This window comes from Lentinula edodes (genome assembly GCF_021015755.1).
Source record: "Lentinula edodes strain Le(Bin) 0899 ss11 chromosome Unknown C8R40scaffold_74, whole genome shotgun sequence".
NCBI classification, from domain to species: Eukaryota; Fungi; Basidiomycota; class Agaricomycetes; order Agaricales; family Omphalotaceae; genus Lentinula; species Lentinula edodes.
Window position 1 is genome coordinate 17,865 of NW_025764380.1, and position 23,563 is coordinate 41,427.

A 23,563-nucleotide genomic window follows, 5' to 3' on the forward strand; every position below is an offset into this window, starting at 1 on the left:
AAATCTGATACCATCGAGGAGATCTGGGATGTGTATAAGTTATCATGTACATCAGTCACAGTAAATTAATCCACATACAAGGAGCTCGGGATTCACAAGACAGACAAGGCACGGTCTTTCCAGTTTGAACCCGGCGTATCCCCCATTCCTTGTCCCTTTTGAAGGGGCCAATCCTAATTACCATCCAATCGATGTCATTGACCAACTGGGACTGAAGCTCATGATCACGACCAGACTCCACTAGACCAAGTATCTCGATCCTGGGTTCCGGATGCAACGCTAAACTCCATCCTACATCAACCACTCAAGGGAATCGTCGGAACATCAAAAGATGGTGTGGCGGAATCCTGGCGCGACCTTTCCTCTTAGTCTTTGGGACTTAAGAGAGACGGCACGCGCTGGGTGTGAGAGTCGAAGACCAAGCGTTACAAGAACTGATGCTCGGATGACGGGACAGGTTGACAAAAAGACGAAGGTGGATAGACGATATGGAGTGACCAGTTGCGAGGCACGCTGCATCCATGAAGGAAACGCAGAAAAGATTATCAAACGATTGTCAATCCAATAGTTCAAAGAAGTGGAGAACATGACCGGCATGATTCATCCATATTCGACTTTATTACCAGCACCTAGGCGGGGGTTGTCAGTCTGCATACAAAAGTGTAAGCGGAGTGTACAGTGTGTAAGTGTTCGTTAGTTGCGAAATTCTGGAAGGGTCCCGAGGTGGTTCCGGGTCCCACGAAATACCTGCCCAATTGGGAGCATGTTAATTTAGCGCCCGTTTTTTTCGCTTCAAACGTCATCTTCCTCGCGTCATCCAACGATGAACCTTTTCAACATAGCGGATCCACTTCCGAAAACTTACATATAACCATGGTGCCCCCCTCACACGCTAATTTTTCCTCATCGCGCAACGAACCTCATGACAAACTCCGGAATGAGCTCAACAACGAAGCCAGAAAGTCGGATTTCTCCACAAATTCAGAGCCAGCAGTCAAATAGCTTACAATTTAGTAACGCTAACACACCAACTTCGACAATTGTTGAAGACCCCGAACTAAGATCCGAGGTCATGAACGCAAAGAAAGCAAAGGAAGCAGAAAAATCCAAACTGGAGGCGAAGGAAGTAATCGATGAAGACGGTGAATCCGAACGAACAATAGTCGTTGACTGGGACGGACCAGATGATCCTAGCAATCCTAAAAAGTATGTTCAAGTTACATCCGTACATCCTTTGCCGAATTCTGACAAGAAATTTTCACAGTTGGACTTTCCGTCGCAAATGGGCTGCAACTGCTATCGTCTCAGCGTTCACCTTCATTAGTCCTGTCTCTTCGTCCATGGTTGCGCCTGCAACTGAGACTATTGCGGCTCAATTTGGAATCACAAATGATGTTCTCATAGCAATGACAACGAGTATTTTCGTGTTAGCGTATGGTGAGGATTGATTCCTTTTCATACATAATTTACTGATTACCTGTGTTCTTTGAAAAGCTATTGGACCTCTGGTGAGCTCGTTCGTGTTCGATAACAAACTTCCCTTAAGCCTAATTATTTCCACAGATTCTCGGTCCATTGAGTGAAATCTATGGTCGTTCGAGAGTGTTGCAAGCTGCTAATCTGTTTTACCTTGGTACGTTCTACTGTACCCTGCTATCACCCTCTTTTTTTGAACCTTATATCAGTCTGGAACCTCGTCTGCGGTTTCGCTCAAAACACTACACAACTTCTAGTCTTCCGCTTTCTTGCTGGTCTCGGCGGTTCTGCACCTCTCTCCATCGGCGGAGGTGTTCTCGGCGACGTTTGGCACCCAGAAGAACGAGGGAAAGCGATCGCTGTCTATAGTCTGGCACCCCTACTGGGTCCGGTAGTCGGTCCCATCGCGGGAGCGTGGATTGCGGATAAAAGTGGAATTAGTGTGGGAGATCGAGGCGCACTTGGTAGTCAGAGTAACATGTGGAGATGGGTCTTTTGGTCGACAACGATCGTAGATGCAGCGATTCAGGTGGCTGGGACGTTTTGGCTACAGGAGAGTGAGTGTTTGATGTGACGATCTATAATCCGCCATGTGGACTAATGCTATTCAAAGCTTTCGCACCTATCCTCCTTGAACGGAAAGCAGAGAAAATCAGAAAGGAAATTTCCGGGGACCCGGAGAAAGGGGTGTTGGATGTGAAGACGGTGTATTCCAATCAAGAAGGCCGGACGTGAGTATTCTACAATTCCTGACTGCTTCGTCCTCATCATTTATCCTACAGAATGAAAGAGATTTTTCAAAGATCACTCACCCGACCTTTTGTTCTCTTCTTTCGTGAGCCTATCGCTCAAGTTATTGGCCTGTACATGGCCTTTGTATATGGAGTATTCTATCGTAAGTCTCCTTCATGTCGCTCAACGAATTTCACTTATTTCATTGATTAGTTTATCTCACGACAATACCGACGATTTTCACGCAGGTATACCACGAGTCGCCAGGAATAGGTTTGTAGTACATATCTGTGCTCTAATGACCCGAAACTTGACTCTGCTACTTGTCCCTCTACGACTTCAGGTGGTCTCAACTACATCGGACTTGGCATTGGTCTGACTGTCTCCTCTCAACTCAACGCCCATTATATGGACAAAATATATGTGCACTTCAAGAATAAAAATAACGGAGTCGGTCAACCGGAATTTCGTGTACCCGCCATGATACTGGGAAGCTTTTGCTTACCTGTCGGACTTTTGATCAGCGGGTGGGCAGCAGAAGAGCGTGTCCATTGGGTTGTTACTGATCTTGTGAGTTTATAAGGCATTCTCTTATTCCGCGATAGTGCTAACTAGCCATTCCTTCATTGCATAGGGCATGGCTTTCGTCGGAGCTGGTGTCATTTTTACGTTTCAATCGATGCAAACATACATTGTAGATTGCTTCACCTTGCATGCTGCTAGTGGTGAGTTTTCATCTCATGACCTCAAATATGTAGTCTCGTTTTCTACTTCCTCTAATCTCCTCATTGTTTATCTCTATTGACCAATCCGTTCTTGTGTCCTTTTAATCTTCCTTCCCCGATTCATCATATCTTATTTCCTACCTTTTCGCTCTCCGTTCTTCCACTCCGAAATCATTTTTATGCTCTCTTAGTTGTCGTGAACCACATTAATCGTTCCTTCTTGACAGCTCTCGCTTCAATCTCCTGCCTCCGCTCCCTCGCCGGTTTTGGTTTTCCGCTTTTTGCACCAGCGATGTACAACGCAATAGGATTTGGTAAAGGCGACACAATTCTGGCGGCTGTCAGTATTGCTATCGGGTTGCCTGCGTGAGTACCTTGATCATTCGCTTTTCTTTATTTCTTTCTGCAATAAGTGTCTCCTCTACTCCGTTAATCTTCCGTTCGCTCAATTTTCTTGCAACAACTTACTGACGTAGACCTGCATGTATAGACCCGTCATTTTCTGGAAATACGGCAAAGCAATTCGTATGAAGAGTAAATACGCGAAAAAGTAAATGAATTACTAAAGGCCGGAGAATTTCACCCAATAGACCTTGCAAAACTGCAAGTATGATCATGACAAACATATCTTTCAAAGATATAGTTGCGTTTTCTTGGATTTTGATCCTTGATCACCATGATTATTTTTTAAACACCCGAAACACAACGACGTTATAATATCATATAATACTGTAGCATACCTTCATACACATATATACCTTACTCGAATATATGCGACTCTATTGAATTTCGTCGAACATACAGCGGATTCCGAAAGCCTAGGACGAAACCAGCCTCCTCACATCATAGGAGCACTGCTTAGCTTTGTTTGTGGAGGAGCTCAAGTGCATAGTTACTAGCCTTTTCAATAAACAAATCTGAGCAAGCAGCTCTATCTTTCTTGCATAGAGACAGCCCAGGAGCCCTAGTTTACTCCAACAATGTAATTACAACAAATCTATGCATTCATGCAATCATGGATCGTCATATGCATTGTACATGGCAAGGTAAAAACTTCGATACTCTCGGCCTCGTTTGCGAAATTCACAGAATGAATGTCACCCGGATGCTGTAAATGACGAGACCACAAGGACTGGAAAAGAACTTTGAATATTTCGAGATCTCCAAGAATTCGACCAACATCAGCATAGAAAGCGTTCTGGACTATATTCATCCAGACAGACGGATGATGCTTTTCTTGACAGTGGGCGATGAATGCTCGAAGAGACTGATAAGGAACTGCTGATGGAATTGAGCCTGCATAAGCAGTAACAAGACTTTAGAATTACGTATCTGTTGTTGATTAGAGAGATCATCTGAATACAGTAACGAAGTAGCGCCGGTGAACGGCAGGGCCCGCTACCAGTCAATGGGTGTCTGTGAGCACTAAGTACAAGGTGGATTGAACGCTGACACAGGATGAGTAGTAAGAGGTAGTGTTTGTAGAGGTCTGTACTACAATGGGACCACACCTGTGATGGCTAATATACTTGTATTGTAGATAGAAAATGCGGCGCGCGTAGGGCGCGCCGCATGTAGCTGCATCTGCCCAACCTGTACTCTCCAGCAGTAGTAGTACCTCACCAACTCGAAAAGCGAATGACCAAAAGGAGATATATGACTAAAAACCGATGACAAGGGATGGCTAATTTCGAAAAAACTGGGTCTACTAAACCCTTCAACCTCTAAAGAGGTAGCGGGAATCATCTGAATACAGTCGATTAGCATGAGGGTTGATTGGATTGGTAAGTTCTTTTTCTCCCCCTAATAGTAAGACCACAACGGCTCGCTGAATCCTCTCTACCTTGGGTTCAAGTCCAGACGGACAAAACAAGTCTGAGCTAGCATTATATTTCATACTTAGGGACAGCAAGCGGAAGTAGAGGTCTGTAATCCACGCGCCGGAGAATAGATGATACTTTGCATAGCCAATGTAGAGTATGAACCGATAGCTCCTCAAGCCCAGCGAAAATCGCGTCGGATGAGAACGAATGAGAACGGGTAAAAGCGAGTCACTCGGCTAATGTCGATGAGAACCAACCTTATTCGAAATATGAGACATTTTCAGATGACGATTTCGGATAGATAGATTACTGCAGTGTGGTATCGTTTTGTCCGTATTTTGACGTTGTTCCGGATCTGTTCTCTCTGTTGCACTTGCTTATCGCAAATTCTGTTCGTATTGGTTCAGAATGATTCCTATTAGCAGAAAAGGATCTATTGTAATCTATTCATAGTGGTTCTCAATTCGAATAAATTCTAGTTGGGTCATATGATATGAAAGAGAAAATTATCCTGCTGGTTTGATAATGGGCCCAATATCAGTTCAATTAACTCTGCGCAGCCTGTAGATTGAGGTTAGCATGTCGTTCCTAGACCAAAAGAAATGCTGACCTGCTTCTTAGCCTCCTTAGCAGCAGCCGATGCCTGATGGTATGGCTGAGTAGACTGTCAGATCATACAACAAAAGAGGCATTCATGGAAAACTTACCTCGGCTTCGAGAGTTTTCTCAATTTTGTTCCAGTGAGCTGCAAACTCTGCAGTACTACCACCTTTATTTGTTTTAACCCAATCGATGGCGCTTAGATTTCTGGGTTGATGCATTTACGAGTCCGAAATGAAATGTAGGATTCGTCCTTATGGTGACTTTGAATGTGGGAAAACGTGATGACTTTCCTTTTTCAGCAGTGCAATCTGCCTTTTATGGGCTGTGACTGATTGTTCCTGGAAAATTCACGTGACCCTATAATGTGAGTCTGTGTGACCCAATCCTTTGCTTCGGCGCCCTTTACCCTCAAGATTGTAAGTCATGTACATATCTTTTATCAGTACAGCTGAAGAATTCCAATGAGGACTCGTACATGCCACGCGCGAAGCGCGATGGCCCACTTCCGCACGTGATGTCAGATTCCGTTCACAATCAATAGCAAAACACCTTACCTCACGCTTGTACTCTTTCCAGGCTTCATGAACCCGGAGGCCTTTTTTGCTGGGACCAGAGTTGGGGTAATCACCGGAGACATTGCACTGTCATCAGTAATGCCACTTGTAGTTGGTGTAACAGGATCCGAAGGAGTGAGAGTGGCTGCAGCAGAAGTCGAAGTTGAAGGGACAGAAGGACTGACATCATTAGCAGACATCGAAGTTGCGTGTTCCTTGATTTCGAGTGTTCCCACATCTTCAGAACCATCCATGACTGCATTGGATTCAATCTCGAACGTAGTGAATGGCGCTTTTTCTATCGAATTAAGGAACATGTTGTAGTACGCACCAGAGTGGACCATGATTGCAGCTGCATCTCTACTCTGAGGATGCTCTCCATGGCCGGCAACAGAGCTGAAAAACAAGGGTGTTATGAAGATTTGCGGAGATATATGGAAATAAAACATACTCCAGAGAACCTTTCGTTCCCTCGAAATTGTCGGACTGGAGGAGCTGGGCATTGGAAGATGCTAACAAGTTGCTGATCAACATCAAGTGAACGTATACTTGACTTAAGACATATTTGTATCAACAAGAACGGACTGACCTGCATGTTGATATATACTCAAAGCCCATGTTTGTGACTTGACTTGAGAATCTTCAACACCAGAGTTATACAGACTGTGATAAAAATGATTAGAAGATCGGGATAATACATGAAATTTTGAAACTATGACGCACCATTGAATGGCATGAGCAGCATGAGTGGCACATTTTTGATTAGTGGGACGGAGCGGTGAAGTGTTTTCGAAGTCATCACTTTGGTCGGAATGGCGTCGTTTGCGACCGTGGACAACATCAGACTCAGAGATTTGCATGATACTTGGGTTTTTCTGAAATTTGTTCGCACAGTCTCGAAGGATATGATTTGAATCGTCGATTGAATCTACATGGCGACGTGGACTACGAGTTAAACAGAATGAAAAGATTTCGTTCGAGGAGAACAGGCAAGAAATGACTGAATATTGGGCAAAATCGAGTGGCATATGGAAAACACGAGGACACTCGATTCAAAGCGCCGTAAATAATATCTGACACGATTTCATTCGGTCTAATTCGACGGGTTTTTCACTGGGCCTCAAGTTCCGTCGGCTTCAGTGAACGCAGCGGGGAGCTCGATATGCCATCAGGAAACGACTCACGAGCAGAAATATTCCAGAAAGCACCCAGAGTTATCCAAACTGTAAGGATAAAATCCGAGAGTGGTGTCTGGCAAGGACCTTGAGGATCAAAAATGGGCAGGATATTTGTGAACATAATGCGCATAAGCGTCACTGCGTCTATTATGCACGAAAGAACCAGCTACAGAGGAATCCGGAAAAGCACCACTGGCAGCCCAACAGAGAAGAAAGCCAGGGAGAGATGCATGATCACTGACAATGACCCGACGATGTGCAGCACGCCCCACCTTTCGAATCCTACATACCGAAAGTGGCAGATACGACTTCGGTGTTTAGGTGTTCCGGAGTGTATAGCAAGGTATCGGCGAAGCCATTGCTTCACAAGTACTGAAGCAAGAGCTACGGCGAGGCTAAGGGATAAACTAATCACCCAGAGACCGTTTACCCAGACATCAAGAATGTTATGTGTTGGCGTCATTGCATTCAGTGGCAGTGAAGATGTAGGGATGCTATTGAGAGGACTGCTAGAAGCAGCCGCGCGCAAAAGGAAGACCAACTCAGACAATAAAGAGGCTGAGACTTGGGTATAGTCCACCTCGGGCTGGAGACTTTGGGATGTTTGGACTACGAATGTCGTGACGACGGCGGAAAACAAACCAGCCTGCATCGCACAGCAGAGCTTACTTCTGTGAACAATCATACAGGAAAGAACGACTTACAAAAACTAACATCGCATCCAATCCATCCCGAGCCTCTCCGGCCATATTTCAAACATAGAGCTTTCAGCCAAGTACATCCGCCAGACTCTAGCAATAGGACCCATCTCCTCAAACACGGGATCCTCTGGATATTTCTGCTCGTAGTCATCCTTGAAGTCTGGCTCGAGCAGTAAAGATCATCGGTTGTTTTCAGTACATGTAGACTCATTACAAACCTTGAAGAGGCGAATAACCTTTTTGATTCAATCCAAATAAGTGACGATCGTCTGGATTATTTGCATCGTGTCCATTTGATTGGTCTTCAGGTGATATTCGATGGTCAAGAGAGAGATAGGAAAAGGTGTACACAGGTGTACATGCAATTATTTACATTCAAATTGAACACTGCCTAAACGGCTGATAATCATGATCAGTCTTCAATCGAGTATTATGCTGGACGCACCAAGGAAGACCAAAAGACTTCGATGAAATTGAAGCTGCCTACAAGAGTAGAAAACAATGCCAGATTATCGAACTGTACAACCAAAGCAATCTTAATCTTTGTACAAGGTGACTAAAAAGAACCACTGTATTGTCTAAGAAAGACTTTCCCTCTGATGAGAGTGGGATTCGAACCCACGCCACGAATGACTAGAGTCCTAGATCAATGACCTAAATCTAGCGCCTTAGACCACTCGGCCATCTCACCATACAGAATTAACGGTGCTTCTTCTGTCCAGTGATTGATCGCAAGGGAACATCATTTTATATTATTTTTACCAGCATCTTGTCGCACCGCACTGTTAGGATGCGTTTGTACCATCTAAAGTGGCTGCATAGAGCGTAGATAATTCTGGAGAATGAACCTGAACGCGTGAGTGTTTACGCGTATACGAGTTACCAAATAGACATCCAAACCTCATCAAGTTCATTCCACTACTATTCTCTCTAGGTGAAATCGGGAGCTCAGAATCGGATGGCATACGAATGTATAAGGAAACCTCTGGTCCTCTAACCATGCATGGTCCTCTCAGCATGCATACTATTCGCAAAAATTCTCTAAAGAAATCGGGCGAATTGTCAAATGCGTCTGTTTAGTGTCTGTTTGCTCAGTGTCTGTATAAAATCTTCCCAGAAATTTTGTGAGTGGTATACAGGCTACAGAAAGGACACAAATCTCATAAAACCTCTAGGTCGTCACTTTGACCAACGCGCGTCCTTTTTCCCCTGAGGCTCTGGGTCTCTAATATCCCTCAGACCTCGTTCTTTCAAGAACCCGCTATGATTGCTTGAATGTCTATGTTCCGTGCATTCCGATGGCATCCTAGTACACTTCCGAAAACCTTGGACCTTCCCTTACCGCCATACGGGCTCATACGGTCATTCTCTTGACTCACATGTCTTCGTTCCCAACCCCGCTGGCTCCAACTCTCTATGGGACATATGATTCGCTCTTCGGACAACCTGATGACACCTAAAACGATCGAGTAGTCTGTAGTCTGTGCCGCAGTTTTGGCAGCCTACTAGGTTTAACAACGCCTAATACAGTGCACTCCATCCTGTCAAGGGAACTGGTATAGTGGACCTTTTCCGCGATCTGGGTGCTACTCGAAACTTGGCATCTGTAGAATCTCGCTCTGGTAGAATTTGAGCGCGATGGCACTCATTCATTATTCCCAATTCATACCATGTTTGGCCATGCACTCTCGCTCCGTTCTCCGGATATTAGAAGCGAAAGGCGGAATATTGAGATAACCAAAGTTCTTGGACTTGATGCTGGGAACTCGTTCACGATTGGGGTATGTTTTGATTGGACAAGCAAGTTTCCTGCTTTATCGCCAATGCTCTAATCATTAAATTATATTACATGTAGACTTCGAGCACGGTGCAAACGTTGGCGAAGATCGTCAAATTCCATGACCCGGATTTTTCTTGTACGCATGGTTATATTTCTCACCTCCAAAAGGTCCCTGCACTGGGATATAGAAGAACCCTACGAAACTGTCGTTTCGCGCCGGTTTACGATTATAAAGTTACTCGTTCTACAAGTGAGTGTATTTGGATAAGTTTGCTGATGTTGTAGGGATATGTTGAACTGACAACCTAAAAATGCAGGTAATGCTTGCTATCGTCTTCCACATCTCCAAAAGGACGTCACTGACGGGATGCCAGGCAGCGCTACAGTGGTGACTAGCAGCAACTAAGTTCGCACCGTTCGAGACTTATATGTTGTGCCAGCCGCCGCCGCCGCCACCAGATTTCTTCTGCGCACGTTCGAATTCGAATCTCGCGGACCGACCAATCCGATCCGTACTTACACTAAAACGTACAACCCAACGTGGCTCGAAGCGAAATGGTCTCCTTTGTCAAAACTCGTGAGAAGCGGCGCGTCTTTTTTCCTCTTGAAAAGACCTTGGAGGACCTGTAATGAGTTACCGACCTACCTCCGTCCTCAAGGTTCTTATCTTCGAATCTTGGTAGCCGCAAACGTGCGATAGATTTCGAATAGATCGAGAACCGATAAATATCAACAAGACGGTTCAGAATTCTTTTCCTCAACGCTACACTTTGTCCTCGGCCTCAGTACTCAGTCCTGAGGATGTTTCCGTCCTCTTCGATATTGTCCTTCCCTGGGTACGATATGGATATCAGCGTTCCCTCGGGACGTATACAATGTTTGACCTTCCTCTCCTCTTTCCTGGCTCTCATCCTGGTGTATCATGTCTTTGCTCGACCTTCCGGCTTCACCAGTTCAAAGCAAGTCGCTTGGATTATCACCACTACCGCCAGTTTCGTCATGACTATCGCCAGTCTACCATTCGTATGGGATTATTTTGCTGGGCGAGGAGATGTCAAACGCGTTGGCGCGTTTCCGGAATTGGCTGTACCTGCAAATCGGTTTTTTCAGGCTTATCTGCTGGTGTGAGTGTAAATTCTACGAGGATGTCTTGACCCTGCCTGACATTGGCATATCAAAGTGATCTTTCCCTAGGCGCAGTGTACTACCGTTCTCAGCTTAATCTCTTCACTGGCTGGTCCCACCATGTTATCTATCTCGGGATTGTCGAGTACGCAATTCGACAGAAGTGGGCTCACATATTTTGTTTAGCTGCATGTATGGAGGTCTGTATGCTTTTTTTGAGCATTTCTCGTTATCTGATTCCTCCTAGTTCCCGACATTCGTCCTTGGTTTGGCTACGCTTTTCCCTCGACTGCGGTCGAACGTCTTTTTCGCCGTCTCGTTTTTCCTTACTCGGATCTTCTTTCACATTGTACTTTGTATAACGTATATCCTTCCGAATAATCGACCTCTGGCGCTGTCAACTCTCACAGCCACCTCGATCCCAAACTTCACAGCCTCTTCCTCTTCAATAACCTCAGCGGTTGCACCGATAGGCTCTATTGCACCTGCCGTATTATTCATATGCGTCTTCCCGATGCACGCCAGTTGGTTCTTGGGGTGCCTGAAAGGGTTCAAGAAGAGGGCGAAGTTACGGAGAGTCATTGAGGCGAAATCAAGGAGCTCTGCTGCCTCAGTCATTTCGTTAGAGTTTTATGCTGCTTGTTCCCAGACTGAACTCAAATCGACGCTCAAATCGGTCCCCCATCCCATTATAAATCCAGCCTTATCACCTCCGCTAGCGAAGGCATCTTCCTCTCCAGATTCCCGTCACAACCTTCGACGCTCAATACCTCATACTCATTATATTTATGACCGCTACGCGTATTATTCTATGCGTTATGCACACTATTCCTCCCGATATGCACATTATCGTGCCCGATTTCGTGGTCTTGGGCTTCGAGGGCCAGTATCTGTGAAAGAGCAATTCAGTAAACGCCTTCCTTCCCTCCGACCGACCCTTCAGCGTTTGCCCTCCTTAGAGACACTCTCATCGCTATCTCCTTTGCCTAGTCCGACATTCGAAATGTTGGCGTTCAATTTCGATTCAGTCCCTCCTTTAGCGAAGAAGGTCACACAGACGTTAACTGTGTCATTTCCGACGAGGGAGGAAGTTTATAGAATATTTGGATTGGGGAAACGAAGAACCATTAGTCCTGGACCTATTCGGAGCGTTCACTCGCATTGATATCTGAGGACTCCTTGCGTTTTCTCGATCATGGTCGTTGGTCGTGTACTTCTCTCCCCTCCTTTACGAATGATGATGATTCATAATGAATTTGCACTTGTTTAACCTTAGATTCATATCCTTACTAGTACTGTTGTACCCTCTTGTACGCATATCTATATTTACGCTATTTCTCTGTCTATCATCCGGGGTCTGGATGTATGTAATACTTCGTTCCCTCTCGTGCTCCGACTTACGACTTCTACCCGCTCGATTCATCTCGAGCCATTCTATCGCTACAAATGTATCGGTCTCTTGTTAGGGAAATTCAATTTTGGTACACATCAAAGGTTGTTTTAGGGTAGGGTGAGGCACTGCGAGGCAGTGGAATCATTTCGGATGGGCAAAACTTGGCAAAACATGGAAAAAGCTCTCATGACAAAGATAAAAGGCTCGCTGCAGGTCATCAACTTCTCGGACAATCTTTGCTGGCCAAAGAAAGTCCCCTGGCTATGCGTCTCATTCTTGTTTTTCTGGTGACCCTGCTAGCTCACTGCCGACTCGTCTTTCTTACTTTTGCAGCACCTCTTATGGTGCGTAATTTTCTATTTGTATCCCTGAGGCAGATCATGAAATCTTTTGCTCAGATGGCTGAAGACTCAGATTCTAGGGAGAATCATACCCAAATATTACAGATTCGGGGACTGCCCTATTTTATATCGCCATCATCACCGCTTTCCTCTTCATCCTCCCAAACATCATCCTCGGATTCCTCCGACTCAGAACCGTCCACACAAAACCTCGCTTCACTCAGACCGCAACAAGAACCCCCGCAGCCACAACGACTCCGAGGACCACCACCGACTCGACGACCGCTCAGACCCCTTTATCCAGCGCCTTCACTCTCACTTCTCCCCCTCCAGATCTTTTTCCCCCAAGCTGAAGGGGCAACAGACCCTCACAATCTTACTACACGGAATGCTATCATCGCTGTCCAGTCGTATTTACACAGATTACCACAATTTCGCGATCGTCGAATGACGTTCAGGAACCAATATCTATCATTCGAGCGTGGCATGGTTCACTTCAAGGCGGTGGATTATCACTATAGAGGCTATTGCAATCCTTCTTGTGATGGGACGGCGTATTCAGTGAATATCAACGGCTCAATTCATCATAATGGTCACCTCGCTTTTAATGGGACAGAACCCATCGAGTTTCTCACCTTTGCGGACATACTCCACTTTGAACCTCCGCCTTCCCGGGACTCAGGCCGCCGCCATCGTGGCTAAATTAAACACAGTGACATTGTGATGCTAAGTTTGGTGTCTTCTAGGCCCTTCTTGTGCAGGTGGGCAAATGCAATATTAATTCCCTCGGAACTCTACGAGTAAACCTTGAACTTTTTCCTACAGGCTGCAAGCTCAGCAGGATGCTGTGAAGGACGCGTACGTGTGATTCGTGAATGCCTCAGTTAATGAGTATAAAGTAATTAGAACTTTGAATTCGAAATGACTGTCTTTCGCAGGAATCGCGCGCGCGTTGAGCATGAGTCAGTTTGGAATTAACTATAAGAGCCCCATTTCATCTGTCGTTTACCCGTCAGTACTTATAAGCATGGCCTCTTCTGCCTCTTCAGCTATAGCGCGCATCAGAGAATCCGTGGAAGACTTTTCTTTCACAAACGGGACGTGTAATGTTCCTCACGAATTCTGCCATTTCTACTTCAAAAGGCAATTGGAAAGCACGTATGTGAACACAAATGTTTTATGTTTCCAAGACCCTTCGTGTTGACTTCCCAAATTTAGTGAAGCAAAATTTCTGGACACTGCTAACGCAACTAAGGAGCAGCTAGCCAGTTGGATTTCTGTATGCGAACCTGCTCCCTTCGGACAAGGCACCGAAACGTTCCTGGACAAATCCTACCGAAAGGCTCTCAAGCTCAATCTATTGCAATTTGCTACACCGTTCGATTTGGCTATCACCATAATATTACACAGCATTCAGCAAGATCTTGTGGAAACAGATACTGCCCTTCGTCGTATGATTCGTGCTGAACCATACAAGCTCAATGTTTATAGTGAGTTCCCAAACGATGAATGGAGTGGTGAAGACATTCACAATCGTGATAGACGAGAGCTCCTTCTTCAAACCACACAGAGATACTCCCTGTGGTCCAAACATGCTCGGTTCTCTCGTCATCATCTTCCGTACCACCCACGAGGGCGGCGAATTGATTTTAACAGAGAATAACAAAAGCTAGACCTTTCATGCCTCTCAGTCTTTGTCTAATAGTACCCTCTCCGAACCCGAAATTACTTTTGTCGCCTTTTACAGCGACGTCACCCACGAAGTCCTTCCTATCACCCTCGGTACTAATGTTCAATCTCTATTTCGAGTCTTTCACCATCCACTCTCACCTTTCTGTAAACTCTTTGACCACAGAAAAATTCACGATTTTGAAAGACGCCATCACCGAGTTAATGACTGAGATGACTGAACCATAGTCTTACTTGCTTGCGGTTAATAAAGAGTATAAAAAAAAAAAAAAAAAGACTGAGATGACTGAACTAGGCAATCACGTCCTTTGCTTTGGCCTCGCTCATTATTATCCAGTTGGACATAAAGGCTACGGGCAGGGTCATTACACAGTTGAGGAGCTCTCTCAATAACTCAAAGGCGGTGACGCACTCCTTTTTTTGTGCTTGCGAGTAACACAACTTTGGAAGTATATTATAAATACAGAACCTGGCAAAATTACGGGGATAATACATACCTTGGGCATGAATTTCTTGAAGGCTCAGGGTTTATGGAACCGGAGGCGGTTGTCGATGATCTATTCGAACAGGAAGGAATTACAAAGGTCAACAATATAATCTGGGTACGACCAGATTCAAGGAAGAATGGTATGCATACAGACATTCTTACTTATGGGAACGAGCCTAGTATGGAGACAGTCTATGGGAGGTTTGTCTTGGTGCTTGTATGGACTACTATTAGCAATGTGATGAATTGAGGGCATAAAAATCGTCACCGACTTTAACCTATTACGACAGTACATAGGCCCCACATTTTACATTTCCTACATCTAGTAGATACAGACCTTACATAAGTAACACACCATTCCTAATAGGCTATGTAGCATACTGGGAGCGAAGAAAGATAATTTCCGACTCTTCGGTTGCCGGAGTCCCCATAGATTGCCTAGGACCGATTAGGCGACGTCGCCTCACTCGCAATGGCCATTTTCTTCAAGGCATCTGGTAACTGGGATTTCACATACACACTTCTAGAACGCTTTTTCGAACCCCTCGACTGGTCCGAAAGTCCTCCGGGACTAAAGCTTGAATGGCGTGTAGGGGTCAAGTTTGAGCTGGAAATGTAAGCGTGGCTGGAATGTAAAGAGGAGGAATTAGGCCGAGAAAGAGGTTTGAGAGAGGAAATCGGTCGAAGACGATATGATTGAATCTGGGAGGGCAACTGGACGGCGGCAACATCCGTATCTACGTCCATGGGAGATGAAAATGAGCTGGGTTTGGCAGTGGCCCTTTTGACGAGCGACCCAGACCAGCGTCGGAATCCCCTTCCACGAGCTCGAAATTCAGAGTCAGAGAATTTCCGCCTCTTCTTCACCCGTTTATCGCCATATCCTTCCGGATCTTCGTTCGAAGCTGAGGCCATCGATTCGTCTTCCTCTTCGAGTCTCGCAAGCTTGGGCGTACCCGTTGTTGCGAGAGTGCCTAGTTCAAAAGCTCTTGCCACCTTAGTCGAGCGAATTACAGCACGCTTCGCGAGAGGGCTCGAAAGGATTCCGGGACTGGATGGCGGCCATGTATTCATGTCTATATCCCCATCGTTCACAGCATTCCGACCTTCTCCGACTCGCTCCAGCCTGCTGGTGTTCCTATCTTCCACAATAGCCATAGAATGCATTTTTCTAGATTTGACTGCTCTCGGGGCACCAGGAGGTTCGGGCACAGCTATGATGGATTCAGAAGGCACAACAGGCTTGCTAATCCCGACCAGAACTTCGATGCTCTTCCGGATGAAAAAATCCGTGCGAATATCTGTAACGTCAATTTGCATGGCAGCAGGTAACTTGGCGTTGAGCGATTGAGCAACGGCAACAAGCTGTGCGCGAGACATCGTCAAGAGATCTTCGTGGCAGCAGAACGGGATGTCTTCTAATGCTGTGATGACTACGGCGTTATACTGATTATCCAAGTTCTGCAACGCAACTCTGGAACGTCTACGTACAGGTGTAGGCGTAGGATGTGGAGGAAGAGGGGGGATAGAGGTGTTGTGAGATGTAGCTAGCAAAGGCGATGATAAGATCGAGGGGGATGAACTGGGTTGTGCGGCTGTGGAAGGGCTGGAAGGTGGACTTGAAGAAATAGGTAAGCCAGAATGAGCGGGCGAGCTACAGATAGCCGAAGAATCAGAACGACTCAAATTCGAATCCAGACTTGAGCGACTTTTGGATCGCGAATCATTTTCGTCGGAAGACCTTCTTCGACGTTTTCCCAGAGCGAGGGCACCAGAGCCGGAGAGAGCCAACGTCGGCGAGGGCTTCAGATAATCTCGCCCAGCTTCAACGAGAGTACGAATAGGCGTGAGCGGATTCAATGACTTGGTATCATCCTTTGGAGATCGTGTTCGTGTTCGTGAACTGAACGTGGGCGAGAGAAGTTGGAACATGAGAGGAAAAATATATATCGCGAGCAGGTGAGAGGAAAAGGGAGAGAATTTGTTCAGTGAAGTGATCGAACAGGAGGTAATTTACATGAATTTACCTATACCTCACCGTTCGGGAATCGGACCTCGCCAGTATAATTTAACTATCCTATCCTATCCTCACCGATCATTCATACTAATTACTTCCTTGAGTTCAAAGACCGTCGTATTTTGGAGAGGGCCACTTGGCATCAGACCATCGTTCAATATATGAAGACATAACAATTGACTGTAGACTTTATTAGCAGCACTGGTCAGCTCAACAACAAAGAGAAAACAATATATAAAGGGAAGCAGCTTACTAGTCGAAAGATATAGCATCTAAGCTTCTGATCATGATGATAGGAATGAAAACATTCGTACGATGACAAAGCAATGACACTTGTTTTTCACCGTGACCATCGCCCAATTTGGAGGTCGCTCACGCTCAAAAAGCGAGCAGGAGTTTGCATTAATTCAGTAATAACGAAGGTACATGTGTTTTGTATTTATGAGGTTGATGGAGTAACTACATAACTTGGTCATTCTCCTATCTCCCGGTATTCCTTTTCCTTATCAGTTTCGATATCCTTCAAATTAACCGCCATAATCGTTAAAACCTTCTGAATAGCAAGCTCATCTGCGTAACAAACTTCGAACAGGACCCGCATAGCCTCCTGGAAGAGCTTTCCAACCTCTTCCGTTACTTCCGAGCCATATCCTAGATCACTACGTAGCCATTGAGGAGGCTGAGTGGCGAACAGCTCGTGAATCTCATACGCTGCAAGCCTCATTGCCTCGTGCATCCGAACTTTCGACGCCTCCACTGTCTTATTGAATTTGTCAATGTCCAATGGCAAGGCCTTCGAGACGTCGTCGTCACTAAACACGTTTGAGACAAAATTTTCGAGATCTTCGTGGGGCACTGGAAGAAGAAAGAAAGCAATGGTCTCTAGAGTGTCTAGGATGTCGACTATTGAGGCGTCGTGCTGTATGTAAGCCCTAAGCAGACGGCGAAACTGGACTGCAGTCTGGGAAGGATCATCCCAATTGACGCATGAGAACTCTGTGGTGTTCATTTTCCAGAAGCAATAATGTGGCCATCGCATGTACAGTTGCAAGTATATGGTCGTGACCCAAGGTAAATCTGCATTGAATGAGAGGAGCCCGAACATCAGTCGTAGTCACAATCTATGAGTAGAAAGAGGACGACGTACATATCAGAATAGGGTCATACCGGTCTAGGAATCTCTTCCACCACCTGGTCTTAGGGTCACCGTCACCGCCAGAGGAAGTAGAGTACCCTCGAGATTGAGGGATTTGTTTTTCAGACGAATGAAATAATCCTCGCTTAGATCCAAGGGATTTTGAAAACAAAGGCCATGAAGTGACTGTAGCAACCCCCGAAAGGTTAGAGGGAATAAAGAATGACAGGCTACCAGGCCTGGAGATGAGAGACCTGTGACTGCGGCGTTCATATCGTGTCCAAACGAAGGGAGTTATTCGTACACCAAGGTAGGATGACGCCTTCGGTGCTAGCGAAGTCGTTTTGGCTATAAGATGACTCCTAGTCGCGAACATCAAGGTACCCGAAGAGGCCCGTTGGTAGAACCTCAAGCCCACCGACTACTGGGCAGGATCAAACGTCGGATACAATACACGAAAAACCTACCTAAAGTATGAGCGCTTGAGCTTCTACGGCCTTGGTACCTACGTCGTACGCGCGTTCGGCATACAGTAAATTAAATAAGCGCTCACAAGCTACTTCTTTCTTTGACTCTTCGTCAATGAGCTACATACATTCAAGTTCTCTGGTTAGTTACAATGTTATCGAATCATAACCACTTCGGAGAAAGTTGACACTGTCATCGGCTTCTTCGGCTTGCGGCTAATTTTCAGCTCTGCTGCCATTTCTTTCTTGATGCGGCATTGATTTACAAGAACCTAAAGCCTACATTTGTTGTCGGAGTAGAGAAAGACGAGGTGGTCTTGCAAGGACCTCCTCGACGCCAGTTTATGGTCCGAGCTCTGTAGTCATAGGTAGTCATCAGGTAGTCATAAGACGTTCTATAATCTTTAAAGCCCAAACTGATACCCTAGAAGGCCTTGAACTCGACTAAGAATGATGTCTTTTCTTCGCGGATGAGCATATGAAGATAGTACTAATGATATTTGTGCATGTGATGAATCCTCATTTCTCCTTCTTTCCAGGATAAAATCTAGTGTCTTTCTGGCTCTAGTACAGCTTTCGTCGTTCTCTCCGCTGAAGTCTACCACCACCATTCATCATCAATCCCAACCGGCAGGACTTTTCTGAACGGGGACAGCTTCTAGCTCGGGGCCCACCGGCTGTCCCACTCCACTTTCCGTCCGATTTTTCCTTCCGTCTTCTTTGCTGAAGTTCTTATTCGACAGAGACATCTTTCCCTCAGCTAATCTTGGTGAATTATTTATGGTCCGATCTATGGTCCACCACCTCAAAGCTACCGGATCTTTTGATTTTATTGTCTCAGAAAGCCGAGAACTCTTCGAAGGGCCAGTTTCTGATGTAACCGAACTGGCGGGTGGTAGTGTCATAAGCATGGTCATTTATAATGTATAAGGTGAATTTTCTGAACATGTAATGTGCTCATATCCATCCTCAGGCCTGTGGCTTCAACTGAATATTGTTTATGTATCCCTAAGGTCGACTCGGATCCTACTGAACGACGATGACAAGCAATTGGTCAAAATGAAAGCTCTTCGTGATTTTCATACAATCATCCAGGTCTTGCAGAAAGGTTCTTCTCATGCATCGTGTATTTTGTCGCTCAAGACACCTCGAGACTCACAATTCAACTTCTTGCCCACCTCTATGAAACGCGAATCGCTGGACTTGGTTCCCCGATGGTCGAAGAGGAGTCGAGACAAGGGCGGAAAGAAGAAAGGTCCTCATTAAGGCTCAACGCAACATTTCGAACCATATATTGCTTCTTGTGTCATTTATTTACCCACCTTCAAGTTGCCCTTGATACATAATTCCTTCTTCGAACAATTCTGGGGGATAGTTGGTTCTAAATTACATAGAATATGTACATGTAGTGACATTGTGAAGTATAACAAGATGTCCTAATCAAAAGTACATTACACGAACTGCACCCTGGTAATCAGCATTGTTCGTTGCTTCCAACAATTCACCTCCAAGATTTAGAACCCGAGTATAGGTCTGCTCAAACTGTCGATTTGAGACCCAAGTTCCTTCTCCAAGCAGGTGCCATAGGATTTGCAGAATCCACGTAGCACATGTCCATCCTTGAGGGCCATAGTTTCCTGGAAATCGCCAACCAGAATCGTAGGCGGGAAAGTTAGATTGAATCATGGCTTGAAATGAATTCTCAGTGTAATTGGAAGTCGTGAAAAGATGCACAACGCCTCGAAACGCACTGGAACGACTGATATCATAGCTATCGAAGGAATGTGCATAACCTGCGTAGTTAAATGGTCTCTTCAGCTCGAGTGTTCGTACAGGACCCCGGAAGCTCCTACCAAACCCCATCCGCCTAGTTGGCCTCAAGTACGCTACGTTTTTGGAGGTTTTTGGTCTCAAGTACGCTAATTCGGATAGGGACAATCACGTGAATGCCAAAAAATCGCAGAAAATCCAGAAAACTCCAAAAAATATTGCTAATGCTCCTGAGTGCTCCTGCGAGTGTTTCTACGTAGTGTATTTCATTGTACCTTAGCTGGAATGCGAATTTTGAGAACCGGAATACTTTTGAGGACTTCTTTCATCTCTCGTCTCTGGAATGCAGTCCACTTCTTCGCAGATTGACTATTCAGCTCCATCTTCTACATTCATTCCAAGGTGTGGGCCAAGCCAGGATGAGAAAACACAGAATGCCGGAGATTCCCCTTGAGCTTCAGCTTCGAGTTGGATTTGAGCTGCAACGGCATTCATTATACTAGAGTTAAGCTTTTTTCCCCCCTCAATCAAGATGTCAAAATGCAGTGAGCTAATGTCGCTGTCCCTGATCATCCTTGTGCCTGCTCGGGATGCTCTCTGAATACTTTGGATTTCATCCGGCGGGAAGATTGCAGACATAGTGCCTAGTGGTTGAATGTGAACGTTGCACGTTGTAAGTTGAACAGTGAGATCGGTCTTTTGCTCCAGGCTACGTCTAAGAACAGTGTCTATGACAGTGTACGTCTTCGAACCACTGGTGAGCTTCTTTAGTTACCTAAAAATTTCGGTTTCATCCATCAAAAGTACGCTCAAGTACGCTAACTAGTGCATAAGGAGTTGGTTTTTGGGGCCTAAAGTACGCTAATTATGGACAACGAAAATAGCAAAATCGCGCCCTAAAGTACGCTAATTCGGACGGGGTTTGGCAGGAGCTTCCGGGGTCCTGTTCGTACAGGTTGGGAAGCCCATGATTCCGCGGCTGACGCCACAAGCACCCAGTGGAAATATGAAGGGGTATTGTAGTAAATGCTTCCTTTCACGAGATAGAGGGCAACTCCTACACGAATAGACATGGTGTATCTGCGACATCTTGTCAGTAAACGACCTCTTTAATGATTATTGGGAATGGTCACCTAGGGCTGCTCAATTCTTGCCTCACCTCACCGCCTCACCTCACGAGCTGTCACGGAATTCCGCTTTTGGATGTCTGATTGATCCGGGCTGATTTACCGTCGCCTTGTTTTCTCGTTTTCATCCTCTCGTTTTCGTTCGACAAGACTGTCCGGTTCATCTTCGTTCATTGATGGTATGTAGCTAGTACACCTACCTTACAACAACACTATCAGTAAATTCACCATCGAAATTTTGTGCTTCTTCATCATCAAAGCCATCATCAAGTTGAAAGGAATCATCATTGGAGTTATCGGAATCCTCCATGAGGTGAGAGGCAACAGTAAAGGCTTGCGCGATGTCGAACAACTCATTCTGCACCTCTGCACAAGTAATCTGAGGCATAATGAATATAAAGTCTTGCTAGGTCTTGCCTGGGTCTTGCTGCAACTACTGTAGATTACACATATGGTACCGATCAATCGGACATCCAAAAGCGGAATTTCGTGACAGCTCGTGAGGTGAGGTGAGGTGAGGCAAGAATTGAGCAGCCCTCCTGTAGCTTGCAATCGGAGAACAAGTAGCGCAATTCATTCATGGAAGAGTGTCCATTCTTATATCCATACTACCTCAAAAAACAAGGGACAAAGACAGTACACATTTGATCGAATCAGACAGGATATGATTCATATCATGTACAACTTGGGCTAGTCATTCAAGAAACAAATCATCCAGACTCATAGATCCAACCTTGGCTCCCAGGATCGAGACCATCCAATGAGTTCATCCGCTCGGGCTTCCAGGTCGAATGGAGGTATAAACTCCCTAAGATCTCTAACCCACTCTTCTGCATCAAAATCTGTCCATGTTGCCTTGACATACTCCCAATGTGCAGGAAGCCAACCTGCACACTCCCAGTCAATCAAGCCAGTGACACGATCACCACTGACCATTATGTTCCTCATGGCTATGTCGTTGTGGGTGAAAACAATGGGATGGCGTAAGTCATGAGATTCCCTGATTTCTGTGGCAAATTCCTCTGGTATATTGGCAATCTCCACAAATTGAGCCACGCTGAACCCCTGTCGTCTCTGTAGATTCATCTGCTCCTCATCACGATAAGGTCCATAAGGATGGTTAACACAAAGTCTGTGATCCATTATTGGACCTCCAAGAATGTTGCATATATAGGGAGGGTACTGAGGAGGTGGCCCGATTTCACGTAGCTGAGAGATATAATTCCGGAGCTGAGCTAGTACGGCGTCCCTGTTATCTTGAGAATACGTTTTCCATTGATGATGAGAGATGAGAGAGTTCTTTCCCGGAAAGTCGCGTCATGAATATATGATGTCTTCCCCGGTACCGCACCACAGCAAGGACTCTCGGGATAGGAATGGTTGTACGTTGACGGACAAATTTCATGGTGGCAACTTCCACTGTGGCGTCTCGAATGCCGAGTATCTTGACAAAAATGAGTCGCCCCAATGTAACTGGGAGGTTATGAACATTCAATACTCCTTATTGCGGGTTTTTTTGAAAAAGCTCCGCTTACCGGACCATATATTGCTGACAATGCTCTCTACTCTATTCAAAAGCCATAGGATTCGATTATAGAGGGAAAGCGAAAAACGCGACATAATCATGTACAAGATAAACGCGGTGTGAGAATCTATAATAATAGATTGCAAAAAATCTTGCCGCCCGGCAAATTTCTCTTTCAAGAACCAAACCACCATGACGACTTCAGCAATTCCGCCAGCAACATCTATTGACCTCGAACCAGCCCCAATATCCGCTCTCATGCAATATACTCCTGTCATAGCGTCCAACATCGTTAAAATAACCAGCTCGTCTTTCCACTTAACCTCATGGCTCATACGAAGCTCCTTTTCCTACCCCAAGAGGATTATTCTCTCACCACTCTCCGTCCTCTTGTCGGTTTTTCTGTATCTCCTTGCTCCTGTGATCGTATTTGTCCAAGTGCTTCTCGACGTTTTAGTGCTCATGCCATATAATTCGGTGATCTATTTAGTGGACGCGATATACCCGTTGTATGTGTTCTGTGGTGTCGCGTGCATTACTGGAGTTATAGTCGGCGTGCTGGCAAGGCAGCTTGTATTCTGGCTCACAGAACTAGGCAAGCTTGATGAGGTTCCAGAACAACCGATAGAGCTAGTCGCCGAAAATGTGAAGTGGGAAGAAGTTTGAGCTGGGCGAACCCTACTTTGGTACGGTCTCATCTATCTGTTAATGTAATATCAGTACGCTAAAATAAGGACTGGGATTTTCAATTTTCGGTGATTTATTCTTCAAGTTGTCAGTATGCATAACGAATTACCAAGCTCTTCACGTGGCGACGCAGCGTATCACAGCAGTCAAACATGCAACGAGGCAACCATATGAAGTTGTACGTTGGCATGTTCATTGAGACTACCATTTACTCTGAGCATCAAAAGA

General features: G+C 45.5%; 13 protein-coding genes and 1 non-coding gene across 14 annotated transcripts; 6 read left to right on the forward strand and 8 right to left on the reverse strand.

Annotated features, from left to right (window-relative positions):
• Positions 1–800: 800 nt before the first annotated feature.
• On the forward strand, positions 801–3,941 carry C8R40DRAFT_1135709 (MFS polyamine transporter). The gene is made up of 12 exons (XM_046229360.1): positions 801–1,206; positions 1,265–1,437; positions 1,495–1,508; positions 1,564–1,633; positions 1,686–2,033; positions 2,090–2,207; positions 2,259–2,371; positions 2,422–2,481; positions 2,552–2,778; positions 2,843–2,933; positions 3,161–3,299; positions 3,424–3,941. Exons 1-12 carry the CDS (start codon positions 923–925, stop codon positions 3,485–3,487), a joined length of 1,701 nt encoding a protein of 566 aa, XP_046079308.1. The 5' UTR covers positions 801–922; the 3' UTR covers positions 3,488–3,941.
• A 1,840-nt stretch (positions 3,942–5,781) lies between these two features.
• C8R40DRAFT_851344 (uncharacterized protein) lies at positions 5,782–7,099 on the reverse strand. The gene is made up of 4 exons (XM_046236448.1): positions 6,637–7,099; positions 6,503–6,576; positions 6,365–6,425; positions 5,782–6,309 (listed from the first exon to the last, which is right to left on the reverse strand). Exons 1-4 carry the CDS (start codon positions 6,939–6,941, stop codon positions 5,910–5,912), a joined length of 840 nt encoding a protein of 279 aa, XP_046079309.1. The 5' UTR covers positions 6,942–7,099; the 3' UTR covers positions 5,782–5,909.
• Positions 7,100–7,257: 158 nt separating this feature from the next.
• C8R40DRAFT_1164076 (uncharacterized protein) lies at positions 7,258–8,202 on the reverse strand (the record flags this gene model as incomplete). Its single annotated transcript, XM_046230441.1, has 4 exons — positions 7,258–7,737; positions 7,796–7,828; positions 7,882–7,952; positions 8,166–8,202. The coding sequence occupies 4 exons, from the start codon at positions 8,200–8,202 to the stop codon at positions 7,258–7,260; spliced, it is 621 nt and encodes a 206-aa protein (XP_046079310.1).
• Positions 8,203–8,389: 187 nt separating this feature from the next.
• Positions 8,390–8,483, reverse strand: C8R40DRAFT_t305. Its single transcript has one exon. It is a non-coding gene; the product is annotated as a tRNA-Leu (tRNA).
• A 1,932-nt stretch (positions 8,484–10,415) lies between these two features.
• Positions 10,416–11,331, forward strand: C8R40DRAFT_1062512 (uncharacterized protein; the record flags this gene model as incomplete). The annotated part of the gene is made up of 3 exons (XM_046225476.1): positions 10,416–10,696; positions 10,753–10,897; positions 10,945–11,331. Coding segments are annotated over 3 exons (813 nt in total), but the record flags the coding sequence as incomplete, so codon positions are not given.
• An 802-nt stretch (positions 11,332–12,133) lies between these two features.
• C8R40DRAFT_851408 (uncharacterized protein) lies at positions 12,134–13,206 on the forward strand. Its single transcript, XM_046236449.1, has one exon. It carries the CDS (start codon positions 12,354–12,356, stop codon positions 13,131–13,133), a length of 780 nt encoding a protein of 259 aa, XP_046079312.1. The 5' UTR covers positions 12,134–12,353; the 3' UTR covers positions 13,134–13,206.
• Positions 13,207–13,458: 252 nt separating this feature from the next.
• C8R40DRAFT_1074991 (uncharacterized protein) lies at positions 13,459–14,104 on the forward strand (the record flags this gene model as incomplete). Its single annotated transcript, XM_046226795.1, has 3 exons — positions 13,459–13,589; positions 13,650–13,921; positions 13,947–14,104. 3 exons carry the CDS (start codon positions 13,459–13,461, stop codon positions 14,102–14,104), a joined length of 561 nt encoding a protein of 186 aa, XP_046079313.1.
• Positions 14,105–15,861: 1,757 nt separating this feature from the next.
• C8R40DRAFT_1010264 (uncharacterized protein) lies at positions 15,862–16,080 on the reverse strand (the record flags this gene model as incomplete). Its single annotated transcript, XM_046222847.1, has 1 exon — positions 15,862–16,080. A coding segment is annotated over one exon (219 nt), but the record flags the coding sequence as incomplete, so codon positions are not given.
• Positions 16,081–16,967: 887 nt separating this feature from the next.
• C8R40DRAFT_1241764 (uncharacterized protein) lies at positions 16,968–18,294 on the reverse strand. Its single transcript, XM_046233551.1, has 2 exons — positions 17,772–18,294; positions 16,968–17,701 (listed from the first exon to the last, which is right to left on the reverse strand). Exons 1-2 carry the CDS (start codon positions 18,133–18,135, stop codon positions 17,097–17,099), a joined length of 969 nt encoding a protein of 322 aa, XP_046079315.1. The 5' UTR covers positions 18,136–18,294; the 3' UTR covers positions 16,968–17,096.
• Positions 18,295–18,653, forward strand: C8R40DRAFT_1135752 (uncharacterized protein). Its single transcript, XM_046229361.1, has 2 exons — positions 18,295–18,368; positions 18,454–18,653. Exons 1-2 carry the CDS (start codon positions 18,342–18,344, stop codon positions 18,586–18,588), a joined length of 162 nt encoding a protein of 53 aa, XP_046079316.1. The 5' UTR covers positions 18,295–18,341; the 3' UTR covers positions 18,589–18,653.
• Positions 18,654–20,365: 1,712 nt separating this feature from the next.
• C8R40DRAFT_1062593 (uncharacterized protein) lies at positions 20,366–20,635 on the reverse strand (the record flags this gene model as incomplete). The annotated part of the gene is made up of 1 exon (XM_046225479.1): positions 20,366–20,635. One exon carries the CDS (start codon positions 20,633–20,635, stop codon positions 20,366–20,368), a length of 270 nt encoding a protein of 89 aa, XP_046079317.1.
• A 257-nt stretch (positions 20,636–20,892) lies between these two features.
• On the reverse strand, positions 20,893–21,511 carry C8R40DRAFT_1178044 (uncharacterized protein; the record flags this gene model as incomplete). Its single annotated transcript, XM_046232787.1, has 2 exons — positions 20,893–21,076; positions 21,324–21,511. The coding sequence occupies 2 exons, from the start codon at positions 21,509–21,511 to the stop codon at positions 20,893–20,895; spliced, it is 372 nt and encodes a 123-aa protein (XP_046079318.1).
• Positions 21,512–21,843: 332 nt separating this feature from the next.
• C8R40DRAFT_1178045 (kinase-like domain-containing protein) lies at positions 21,844–22,743 on the reverse strand (the record flags this gene model as incomplete). The annotated part of the gene is made up of 3 exons (XM_046232788.1): positions 21,844–22,422; positions 22,475–22,596; positions 22,659–22,743. The coding sequence occupies 3 exons, from the start codon at positions 22,741–22,743 to the stop codon at positions 21,844–21,846; spliced, it is 786 nt and encodes a 261-aa protein (XP_046079319.1).
• On the forward strand, positions 22,507–23,399 carry C8R40DRAFT_851683 (uncharacterized protein). The gene has a single exon (XM_046236450.1). It carries the CDS (start codon positions 22,841–22,843, stop codon positions 23,312–23,314), a length of 474 nt encoding a protein of 157 aa, XP_046079320.1. The 5' UTR covers positions 22,507–22,840; the 3' UTR covers positions 23,315–23,399.
• The last annotated feature ends 164 nt before the right edge of the window (positions 23,400–23,563 follow it).

Coding starts and splice junctions, on each gene's coding strand:
- C8R40DRAFT_1135752 (XM_046229361.1), top strand. CDS start 18,342: ATGAGCTACATACATTCAAGTTCTCTG. Junction 18,369..18,453: donor ACATACATTCAAGTTCTCTG/GTTAGTTACAAT, acceptor GCTAATTTTCAG/CTCTGCTGCCATTTCTTTCT.
- C8R40DRAFT_851683 (XM_046236450.1), top strand. CDS start 22,841: ATGACGACTTCAGCAATTCCGCCAGCAACATCTATTGACCTCGAACCA.
- C8R40DRAFT_1135709 (XM_046229360.1), top strand. CDS start 923: ATGACAAACTCCGGAATGAGCTCAACAACGAAGCCAGAAAGTCGGATT. Junction 2,034..2,089: donor GACGTTTTGGCTACAGGAGA/GTGAGTGTTTGA, acceptor TGCTATTCAAAG/CTTTCGCACCTATCCTCCTT. Junction 3,300..3,423: donor ATTGCTATCGGGTTGCCTGC/GTGAGTACCTTG, acceptor CTGCATGTATAG/ACCCGTCATTTTCTGGAAAT.
- C8R40DRAFT_1241764 (XM_046233551.1), bottom strand. CDS start 18,135: ATGTTCGCGACTAGGAGTCATCTTATAGCCAAAACGACTTCGCTAGCA. Junction 17,702..17,771: donor GTATGACCCTATTCTGATAT/GTACGTCGTCCT, acceptor CATTCAATGCAG/ATTTACCTTGGGTCACGACC.
- C8R40DRAFT_851408 (XM_046236449.1), top strand. CDS start 12,354: ATGCGTCTCATTCTTGTTTTTCTGGTGACCCTGCTAGCTCACTGCCGA.
- C8R40DRAFT_851344 (XM_046236448.1), bottom strand. CDS start 6,941: ATGCCACTCGATTTTGCCCAATATTCAGTCATTTCTTGCCTGTTCTCC. Junction 6,577..6,636: donor GCTGCTCATGCCATTCAATG/GTGCGTCATAGT, acceptor TTTTTATCACAG/TCTGTATAACTCTGGTGTTG. Junction 6,426..6,502: donor GAGTATATATCAACATGCAG/GTCAGTCCGTTC, acceptor GCAACTTGTTAG/CATCTTCCAATGCCCAGCTC.